General features: G+C 49.9%; 2 protein-coding genes across 4 annotated transcripts in view; both read right to left on the reverse strand.

The window, feature by feature from the left end:
* The window catches only part of LOC311249629 (uncharacterized protein), a 28,645-nt gene extending 17,890 nt beyond the window's left edge, over window positions 1-10,755 (reverse strand). For 2 of the 3 annotated variants that reach the window (XM_084340821.1, XM_084340822.1), the window contains exons 1-3: window positions 10,650-10,755; window positions 8,752-8,813; window positions 148-247 (exon numbers count right to left, since the gene is read on the reverse strand). In XM_084340821.1, coding sequence (XP_084196947.1) covers window positions 148-247; window positions 8,752-8,813; window positions 10,650-10,694 — 207 coding nt within the window. In that variant the 5' untranslated portion in view covers window positions 10,695-10,755. Of the gene's footprint in view, window positions 1-147; window positions 248-8,751; window positions 8,814-10,280; window positions 10,377-10,649 lie in introns of all 3 variants that reach the window. The other variant, XM_084340823.1, reaches the window with a different exon arrangement.
* Window positions 3,275-7,866, reverse strand: LOC311249789 (uncharacterized protein; the record flags this gene model as incomplete). The annotated part of the gene is made up of 2 exons (XM_084341105.1): window positions 3,275-3,439; window positions 6,802-7,866. 2 exons carry the CDS (start codon window positions 7,864-7,866, stop codon window positions 3,437-3,439), a joined length of 1,068 nt encoding a protein of 355 aa, XP_084197231.1. The 3' UTR covers window positions 3,275-3,436.
* Window positions 10,756-11,295: the final 540 nt, after the last annotated feature.

The raw sequence follows: 11,295 nt of genomic DNA on the forward strand, positions 1-11,295 counted from the left end.
ACACTTTTTTGTCATTTGTTTTATGTCATGCTTTGGCACCCCCCTAGGCCGAGCGTAACAATATGAGCCTCCAGGTTAAAGGCAAGTACAGTATATGAAAAAAGCAGTGGCGTAACACATTTTGCATTTTATTACATGAGTACTGACCAGTTTCCTCTGCAGACGCCTGTAGACGTTCTTCCGACGGGCACAGTCACTTTTCAGGGGTTTAGCAGCCTGAAGCAGTGATGCTATCCACACAGGAAGTCTGAGGAACAGAGAAGATTTCATTTGTATTTGTATACATAGTATGGACCATGGTTGGCTTGACTGAGGTCAAGGCCTTTTCTTTTTAGTTGTTGTAAATGTTGCAGTTTGACTAATGGTTAGTCGTGCTACAGTCACCTCGATTGCATTGGCAACAGTACACTGACGTAAACTAGCATTAGCTTTACTAATGCTATCCAACAGCGTTTGATGCCTGTCGTCAAGCACTTGAAATCTTGGTTTAGGCCAGATAACAAAACGTGCACTTGAATGTAATGCAGTTCAAATGATTCACTCCATCAGTCAGTCAGTGTCTGATTAGTGCAGTCAATGGGCTCTATCTTACACTCTGCACAAAGCGTTGTGCAAGTGTCACAGTGCAAGTGATGAACAAAAAGCTGGTCTAAAGTCAAAGCACAGTCTGTTTCCTGTTATTAAAGAGTGCATTATTAGATGCGCCTACACAGGCGGGGTCACAACGTTCAGCGCAGTAATGTACTATAACAAATATCGTGGCACGTTTAATCAGCAAAACTAAAAGCTGTAGTTATAAACTCTCCAAAGGAAACGAGTCAGGAGTTTTAAATAATCAATTAAGTTTATCAGCTGTCCCTCATGTGCAAATGCACACGTTAATGTAGAGATACCCATATCATTTCTACTGCTGGCGGATCGCTGCAGGTAATGTCATTAATATTTTCCTCATTAAATATGTATTTCACCCTCTCATCCCACCAGTTATTGATCAGGATGATACTTTTTATGAGCTGTCCCGTCTGATCCACGGACTGAGATCAGCACACACAGAGGGATGCAGCAGCCCTCCTCCTCCTCAGTTAAATATCAGTGTATTTTTTCATATGCAGTCAAACAGAGTTTTTGGTGGGACAGATGATTGTGAAATGGCGGGGCAGAGGGTCCAGCAGCCGAGGATCATATCCCTTTCCCTCACCGAAGATGAGAGGCACTGGTTAATATGTGCAGGCCCTGGCACACCTGGCTCTTAAAGAGAATGGGAGACGACACTCAGATTGGTTTGATTTGTGTTCCACCCAAAACACACCCATAACTAATTCAGAGTCTAAATACCACCTCTTTGTGCCGTGCGCCACACTTTGCGCCCAGATCATCCACTGTTTAACTAGAAAAAGTTATAGACTTGGACACACCCTAAAAGCACTAGCGCGCTGCACTTTAGACCATGCACTACAGACCGTCTAAATAGGGCCCAATGTGTTGGCAGGTGTTGTACCACCATCATGTTCTTCAGACTTTTTGCAAGGTACGGTACAAAAGCTTTAATCTAAAACACTGAAAAACATGAACATGTAACTTCTGCCTCTATTTCAATCTCAGAGTGCACCAGAATGTCTTATTTACATGAAATCACATAAATCCATTGCACAGTTCTTCACCATCTTCAGTAGGACAAATGTGTCATGATTTCAAGCCAGGTAAGATTAAAGCTTTTCAAACTAAAAAACATGCCTTCTGAAAAAGTCACATTACAAGGATATTTCAACAGGAACTACAGTGATAAGTGGTACAACACAAAATACTTGTAAGCTTTCAGAACCAACAGATCAACAGAGAATGCCATATCTACTGCCCTTCACTCAGTCTTCATGCGCCTGGAGAATAAGAGCAGCTCAGCATTCAGTACAACAATGACTATGCTCCCAGACATCAGGAGAACTCTATTGTGTGCAGACGACATCTCCATGATTGGCCGCATTATAAACAATGATGAGAGTTCATATTTGTAGGACATCGATGGTCTTGCAGAGTGGTGCACAGAGAACAATCTACTGCTCAACATCAGCAAACCCAAGGAGCTGATTGTTGATTTAAGAAAAAAGGAGGCAAAGACACACCCCTGTCTACATCACTGGAGCTGAGGTGGAGCAGGTGAACAGATATAGGTTCTTAGGAATTACCATCACTGTGAACTTATCATCACACATCACCACCCTGGTTAAAAAGGCACAGAAAAGGTTCTACTTCCTACGGAAACTTAGGAAGGCTAGATTCCGGAGCAAGAATCTGGACAATGTTTGTGGGGGCACAATGGGGGCGTCCTGACTGAAAACATCACAAACTGGCCTGGTTCATAACGGCCCAGGACAGGAAGGTTCGACAGGGGGTGATTAAAACCACAGAACATCACTGGTACCATCTACAGAGCATAAGCAATGAAGTGAGATGTCTGGAAAGAGCCCAAAGGATACTAAAAGCCAGTCTGCTCACCCTGCTGCTATCTGACAAAAGATACAGTAGTAAGATACAGAAGTATCCTCTGCCATGCCACCAGACTATGAAGCAGCTTCATGCCCCAGGCTGAGACTCCTCAATTCATCAACACTCTATTTTCTAAAATAGATGTAGCACAAAACTTATTTCATTTTTTTAAACCCCTTGTGATTTAAACAATGACAATAAATGTACCTTGTACCTTGTACTTCCAGTAGAATAAAATCTCAATGCAGTAAACCTGTTGTACAGCTGACAAGCTGATGATTCTTATTGTGGCAGGATTCGGTACTTCTGCCAACCCTTCCTGCAGGTTCTGTGATGTCCTCATATATTTCCAACAGGTTACTGGGCTCACTTAGGACTTTTCCCTTTTCATTTCTTGCTCCACAACCTTTTTAGGAAGCCACTAACTAGGGGCATGTTTTCCTCTTTTTTGTCATTTGGCACCACTGGTCAGCAAATGTGGCTCTTAGTTCTGAGCTGGCCTGGTGGGTAATTCTTTATTTCTGTGAAACTGTCTAATCTGCATTGGACAAATATGAGAACAAAATCAACACAGGCCTTACACTACAGGCAAGTTAAACATCTCTTGTGAAGCTGGCCCATGATTTGAGGACATCTCCATTTGTCAGTAAAAGAGAGCATTACTGTAGCTTGCAAACAGCTACAGTTGGTAGCAGTTGCATGGTGATATTAACAGCAGCTGTGAAACTGTTCGTGAAAGTTATTCAGTTAACTTAGTGTGAGCCTCAGTGCTCACTGGGGAGGGCAGGAAGGAGGAGACAGAGGCCGACGGTGCAAGTGTACCGGCTTTTATTGCCCAGGAGGTCAAACAAAAACAATTAACAACAAACAAACAGCCGTCTCTCTCGGCCGAGGGTTTCCGCGTCTTGTCGGCGCTGTGCGGCTCTGCTTCGGTCCTCCCACAGGACCCAGCCTACTGCAAGAGACCAGAACCAGGTTACAAGCATGCTTATATAGCTGACTGATTACCTGATTCTGTCCAGCTGTCTGAGCACCGGCTGAGCCACTCCTCCCTCTCCTCCAGCAGCCGGCGCCTCAACCACACCCCACTGCCACATACCCCCACCGCCCGACTTAGGCCGGGATCCCGCCGGCCGCAAGCCCACTCCCCCCCCCCTCCGCCGAGCGGGAGAGGAAGTCAGCCACAACCATGCGGTTACCCGGCCTATGGATCACCTTGAACCTGAAAGGCTGCAAAGCCAGATACCAGCGAGTGATCCGCGCGTTGGCATCTTTCATGCGGTGGAGCCACTGGAGCGGGGCATGGTCCGACCAGAGGGTGAATGGGCGCCCCAGGAGGTAGTAGCGGAGGGCACCGACCGCCCACCGTATGGCGAGGCACTCCTTTTCCACCGTACTGTAGTTCACCTCCCGCTGAGCCAGCTTCCGGCTAATGTACAGTACGGGGCGGTCGACCCCCTCCACCTCCTGGGACAAAACGGCCCCCAGCCCACTGTTCGAGGCGTCGGTCTGCAGGATGAAAGGGAGAGAAAAGTTAGGAGTGTACAAGAGTGGCTCCCCACAGAGGGCTTGTTTTACCCTCTCAAACGCCAGCTGGCACGGCTCCGTCCACTGGACCGGATCCGAGGCACTCTTACGGGTCAGGTCGGTTAGGGGGCTGGTCAGCTCCGAGAAGGCCGGAATAAACCTCCTATAGTAACCAGCCAGCCCCAGAAACCTCCTGACCTCTTTTTTCGTCCTGGGTAGTGGGCAGGCCGCAATCGCTGCGGTCTTTTGTACCTGTGGCCGCACCTGCCCGCCGCCCAGGTGGTACCCCAAATACCGTACCTCCCTCCGTCCCACCGCACACTTCTTCGGATTGGCCGTGAGCCCCGCCTGCCTCAGAGAGTCGAGCACTGCCCCCACCTGCTGCACATGCTGCCCCCAGGTCTCACTATGAATGATCACATCATCCAAGTAGGCAGCAGCATATGCAGAGTGAGGCCGCAGCACCCGGTCCATGAGGCGCTGGAAAGTGGCTGGGGCCCCGAACAATCCGAACGGAAGTGTGACGAACTGGTACAAACCGTACGGAGTGGAGAAGGCCGTTTTTTCCTTGGACTCTAGCGACAGGGGAATCTGCCAGTAGCCCTTGGTCAAATCCAATGTCGTATAAAAGCGAGCCGTGCCCAGCCGATCCAGGAGTTCGTCGACCCGGGGCATTGGATAGGCATCGAATTTGGACACCTCGTTGACCCTGCGATAGTCCACACAGAACCGTACTGACCCATCGGACTTGCGAACCAGCACGATGGGGCAACACCAGTCACTGTTGGACTCTTCTATTACTCCCATCTCCAACATGGCCTGAAGCTCCGCCTGAACAATTTTCCTCTTGTGTTCGGGCAGCCGATAGGGTCGTGACCGGACTGTCACACCCAGGGGTGTTTCTATGTGGTGGTGTATGAGGCAGGTGCGTCCTGGCAGGGGAGAGAACACGTCAGCAAAACGCTGCTGCAACGAGGCCACATCTGCTCTCTGGCTCGGTGAGAGATGGTCACCAAAGGGGACCGGCACTGGCTGGTTTGAATTAGCCACCTCCGGTCCCAACTCATCTCTCTCGATCACCGTGGTTGCCAGAGAAACAGGCGTCACCTCCCTCCAGGCTTTAAGGAGGTTGAGGTGGTAAATTTGTGTGGCCCCACCCCTGTCAGAACGCACCACCTCATAGTCAACATCCCCCACTCGCCGTGTGACCACAAAGGGCCCTTGCCACTTGGCGAGTAATTTGGAGCTCGAGGAGGGGAGTAATACAAGCACTTTATCTCCCGGTGCAAACTGTCTGAGTTTAGCCCCTCTGTTGTACAGCCGTTGTTGACGCTCCTGGGCCTGGAGCAAATGCTCACGTGACAACTTACCCAGTGCATGGAGCTTTGCTCGCAGGTCCAGGACGTGCTGTACCTCGTTTTTGCTGGTGCTCGGACCCGTCTCCCAGCTTTCCTTAACCAGGTCCAAGACACCCCGGGGTCTTCTGCCGAACAGGAGTTCAAAGGGGGAAAATCCCGTGGAGGCCTGGGGAACCTCCCGCACTGCAAACAACAGAGGGTCCAACCATTTATCCCAATTACGGCTATCCTCGTGCACGAACTTACGAATCATGTTCTTTAGTGTCTTGTTGAACCGCTCCACCAGGCCGTCGGTCTGGGGGTGGTATACACTAGTCCGGATTGAATGGACGCCCAATAACTCGTACAGTTCGCGTAGTGTCCGTGACATAAATGACGTGCCCTGATCAGTCAGGATCTCTTTCGGGATCCCGACTCGGGAGATTACCTGAAACAGTGCCTGTGCCACGCTCCTTGCGGAGATGGTGCGCAGGGGCACTGCCTCGGGATAGCGCGTTGCATAGTCCACTAGGACTAACACAAAGCGATATCCCCGTGCGCTCCGGTCTAATGGCCCGACGAGGTCCATGGCGATTCTATCAAACGGGACCTCAATCAGTGGTAAGGGGCGCAGCGGCGCTTTTGGGGTGGCCGGCGGGTTGACCAGCTGACATTCGCGGCAGGACGCACACCACCGACTTACATCCGCCCGAATGCCCGGCCAGTAAAATCGGGCCATGATCCGGCTCAGTGTTTTATCATAGCCGAGGTGACCTGCCATGGGGTTGTGATGAGCCGCCTGGAAAATTGTTTCCCGACGGCTTTGGGGCACCAACAACTGGGTGAGCTCTTCTCCGGTCCGAGCGTCACGCGTCGCTCTGTATAACCTGTCCCTAATGACGACAAAATAGGGGTGAGTGGGTGCTGTGCCAGGGTGCACCTGGCAACCATCAATTCTCATCACTTGGTCAAAGGCGTGACGGAGGGTCTCATCCCGAGACTGCTCGAGTGGAAAATCTTCCATGGAGGCGATCTGGGGGGCCCCCGGAGCCAGCTGGGCTGGCCCCGGTGGCCCCGTGCCCCCCCCGGCAGCGTCAGGACGAGGCACCCCCGTCTCACCACTGAGCACAGCACACCACTCACATTTCCCTGACATACGTGACTGCACCCTCATAGTTTCCCCCGCTAAGCTAGCGAACCCCGGCCAATTCGTGCCCAAGATTAGAGGGTGCAGGAGGCGAGTGCTAACTCCAGCCCTGACCTTATGCTTTTTCCCTCTAAAACAAATTTCCAGAGTCACCACCGGATAATCGTGAATATCCCCATGCACACACCTCACCTTCACCCACGATGCCTCTAGCAACGCCCCTGGTCGAACCAAGCGCTGGTGGATCATGGTCTGTTCACAACCAGAGTCCAGCAGAGCTTGGTGTGTACCCCCCTGCATACATACCGGTATACGATACGTCCCTTCCGGACCGGGGGAGGGGGCCGGCGGTCCCGCAACCCGAACCACTTGCCCCACCTCCATGAGCGGGCACTCCGCCCGGAGATGGCCGGGCTGCCCGCACCGCCAGCACCCCTGCCCTGGCATCTGAGGAGCCCCCCGGGGCGCCGGTCGCTCAGACGCGTAGGCCGGGCCCTGCGGAACAGGAGACAGAGAGCGGTTAGAGTCCCGGAGCGGAGCATGCTCCGGGGAGGTGTGTGTGTATGTGTGCGCGTGTGGGGCGGCTGCCGCCGGGAATCTCCTCCTCGGGGCCGGGGTGGGACGGCCCGCCGGGATCGTCGCTGGCCTCGCCTCCTCCTTCATGCTCCGCCGGGGCAGGGAGAGGTGGTCCTCCGCGAGGACGATCGCGGCCGCGATGTCGGGGGGTCGGTGGCACTGGACCCAGTTGGAGGTGGAGGAGGGCAGCCCGGCGACGAACTGCTCCAGTGCCACCTGGCCGACGATGTCCTCCGCGGAGTTCGTCGCCGGCTGGAGCCAGCGTGTCGCGGTGTCGAGGAGCCGCTGCGCGTAGGCAAAGGGGCGGCCGGCCTCCTCAAAAGAGAGCCCCCTGAACCGCCGCCGGTGTCCCTCGGGTGTACTGCCTAGACGGTCCAGGATGGCCCTCTTCAGCAGTGCGAAGTTAACCCGGGAGGCCGCCGGCAGGCTGTGCGCGGCCAGCTGCGCTACCCCGGTGAGTAGAGGAAGAAGCCGGACCGCCCACTCCCCCTCCGGCCACCCACACGCCTCCGCCGTGCCCTCGAAGATGTCCAGGTACGCCTCCGGATCATCTTCAGCGGTCATCCGTTGGAGGGCAAACGGCGGAGGCCGGCCCCGGCCGGGCTCCGTAGCCGCGTCCGGAGGGCCCAGGGTGACCGGGCGCTGCAGCAGCTCCCGCAGGAGAGCACGATCGTCCCGCTGGGCCGCCGCAATATCCACGAGGGCCTGAGATTGCTGCTGCTGAAGCGCGGTGGTGCTCTCCTGCATCGTGGCGAGGTGCTGGAGAGCCAGCGACAACGGCGTCTGTGCCTCCATGTCAGGTCCCTGTTCAGGCGCCAGATGTGAGCCTCAGTGCTCACTGGGGAGGGCAGGAAGGAGGAGACAGAGGCCGACGGTGCAAGTGTACCGGCTTTTATTGCCCAGGAGGTCAAACAAAAACAATTAACAACAAACAAACAGCCGTCTCTCTCGGCCGAGGGTTTCCGCGTCTTGTCGGCGCTGTGCGGCTCTGCTTCGGTCCTCCCACAGGACCCAGCCTACTGCAAGAGACCAGAACCAGGTTACAAGCATGCTTATATAGCTGACTGATTACCTGATTCTGTCCAGCTGTCTGAGCACCGGCTGAGCCACTCCTCCCTCTCCTCCAGCAGCCGGCGCCTCAACCACACCCCACTGCCACACTTAGGTTCAGGATCAGGATCATTAACAACATCTGTAATCACTTGTCAGGCCTACTTATACCCAGTCACCCCATCCTGTTCTGTTTTTTGTTCTCAACAACAGACAGTGCTCACACTGAACTGAAATGTAAGACTCATGCAACCTTTGATTACACCTGACCAACCAACAACTAATGTAGTAAAGTAAATAGGATATCTGCAGATCAACACATATGATTCATGTGAATCTGCTTGAAAGGGTTTAAGCTCAAGCCATCATATCACTGTGGCAGCAGACCTCAGCCAAACTTCCCAGATGAGCTGCCTGTGCTCCACGGTACATGTACTTCAGCCTTGCAGGCATCTCCACTCAAGCTGCCACATTAGACATACTGTGGCAGCTCGCTCCATCCCTCTGCTCATCCACCACCTCCCCCATGTACAGTTCATAGATAAATGTCATAGGCAGCTCTCAAGGACTCCTGACCTGACATCCATCCTAAACTGAAGGCTGGGGAAGTTGATGAAAACGTTAGCTTACCCAAATGAACAGCAGAGATCAACATACTCATCCATGGGAAGGTTAATGCAGGGCAGCAAGGTCTGTGAACCAAAACACACAGTTTGCAGACGTATGACTTACAGCACTTAGTAACTTTTTTTGGTTTGTTTATCAGTTAGACAGAGTTAACAGAAAGACACATTCAGGGACGTCTTCCTATCCACAAAAAAATGCCTGCTAATGTTCTGGTGCATTACACAAATGATCTCCTGACACAATGAGTTATATTGTCAGATTTTCAAAGAATTAGTCATGTGTCATATTCATTACAAGAGTAAACCATATATACAACATATTTCCACCAAACAACTGCAGAGCCTTTAGTTTCATCAGGTGCGTTCACCTCGGGTGTTTGAGATCCAGTTTCATGAAATAATTGAGAAATGAAAGAATGTAAATCTAACCTTTAGGAATATTCTATTGGATTGCTGAATCTGATTTATGTTTCCAGCTGGAGACATCATTCTTTTAGTATATGCAGTTCAACACACTGTTTCACTTGAGGTGTCATTGAGGTGACACAAGGTATGTCTTAAGTCGGTGCTAAGTCCCAAGTGTGTTTCAAGTCCTTAAAGGTGCCATTATTAAAAAAAGTAGATTTTTGAGTCTCATTCCCAACTCGTCAATATCCCGAAGCATCAGTTTTTGAGAGGTTGGGTACAAGCCTCAAAAATCAACTTTTCTTACAGATAATACCTTTAACAACTCATTCTGTGACCTTCATCAATTTTAAAATGCTATTTTAACATTTTAAGCAGAGGAACAGTTAGTATAGTAAATTTAAAGAAAAAGATGTGATCATGTGAGGTATCGCTGACAGATGCAGTTGGATTGATTCATATCTGTTCAGGAAAACGAAGAGCTGATTCAAACTTGCAATTTTTCATCTGTGGGCTTGCGCAGGATTTCAAGTCATTCCAAGTCAAAATGCTGGAGTCCATGTAAAGTCACGAGCCTTTGGTGTTGAAGTCAAAGTAAAGTACTCTTTTGCTGCATCGCCTAATGATCCCTTGCTCCATCCCACGAGTTAATATAGATTTTAAAAATATGAACAAAATCTGTCTTTTACACTAGGATCAGGGCCACATCCAGTGATTATTGTCATTTGATTAATCTGTCAAAAAAAGTTTTTGATTGACTGTTTTATATATAAAATATCACAAAATACAAAATAGTGTAAGATGCCTACCATATATTCTGAGAGCTCAATGTGACATGTGCATATAGGTTGGTTTGTCAGAACAGCAGTCCAAAATAAGAGATATTTAGTTTAAAATAACATTTAAGAGAAAAGGCTATTCTTTTCATCAGAGAAACTTGAACAAGAAACAATTTGCCTTATTTACAGTGAAACCAATTCTAAACTGTTGCATGTCAAATTCTATCAACACATTGACTAATCAACTAACTGTTTTAGCACTAATTACGTTGAGTCATATCATCTGAAACAGTTACTGTGCTTGGAATCCAGTCATTTGTGAGAAAGGTAACGGTGAGCTCATACAAACCTGATCCGGTCCTGGGTCAGTGGAGATGGCAGTTGAATAGTTCGGTGTTATTGTGTGGTTGAGTCAGGACCACTGTAAGCTACATTAATAACCCCTCTGTGGGATCATTAGCACACAGAGAACAATTGTAAGTTGTATCAGCTGTTAGCCTGTCAGTCTGTAGCAGCTTTGGCTATGCAAGTCTATCAGCACGTAAACGAATTAACATCAGATTTAGGCTGTTTTATCTGTTAGACTGACTGATACTGTTCATCATCAACATCACAAGTCGCAGAGGACTGATGTAGGCTACAGTAAGCGAGCAGATGTAATCCATGAAGTTCTACTGGTTGAAGGTAGCTTAGTTGTGACCGGTAGTGAAGAAGTTACCTGTGAGTTTAGATATGACGTCTTGAGTTGAGGTGCCAGCGACATGACCAGGACACAGATGTGGACAGGACATCGTGTGGGGACATGTTCTGCTCAGCACCAGCCTGTGGACGTCGTTCTAGTGACGTCATGATCTTGGCGTGAGTGACAGAAAGGCGTGGTCCGATTGGCAGCAACAACCGCACTTAATTATTAAATTAGCACATATTTTCATAACGCAATACCGTGTGTAATAACAGAACTAACGAGGATAATGTGATACTATTCATGTGTGTGTATTCTGCAGAAGACTTCGAAAGGAATATGATACAAAATCAAACCTGAATGGCACTCAAAAGAGTGCATACCTCCGCTGATGCTTAACAGTCTGTTTAATTAAATAAAGCCTAATCCAATATCAAACCCTGTATCACTTGACATTTTAAACCACCCGTCACTGCTTAACCATAAATTAAGCTCACCAGAGGTAGGTGCATCAACCTGTACTCACTCATAGAGATCTGCCACCTAAATACGCCAGATTTTTTTAAGTCAAGATCCATGCTTTATTCCTTGCCAAATTAACGAAAATGGCAATGACACCCTATCTCACAATGTTACAGAAAGTGAGAAATTCTCATGTAGCCATACCTTTCTGTGGGAGAAA

The sequence above is a fragment of the Pagrus pagrus genome, assembly GCF_965226575.1.
Source record: "Pagrus pagrus genome assembly, chromosome: 20".
NCBI lineage: Eukaryota > Metazoa > Chordata > Actinopteri > Spariformes > Sparidae > Pagrus > Pagrus pagrus.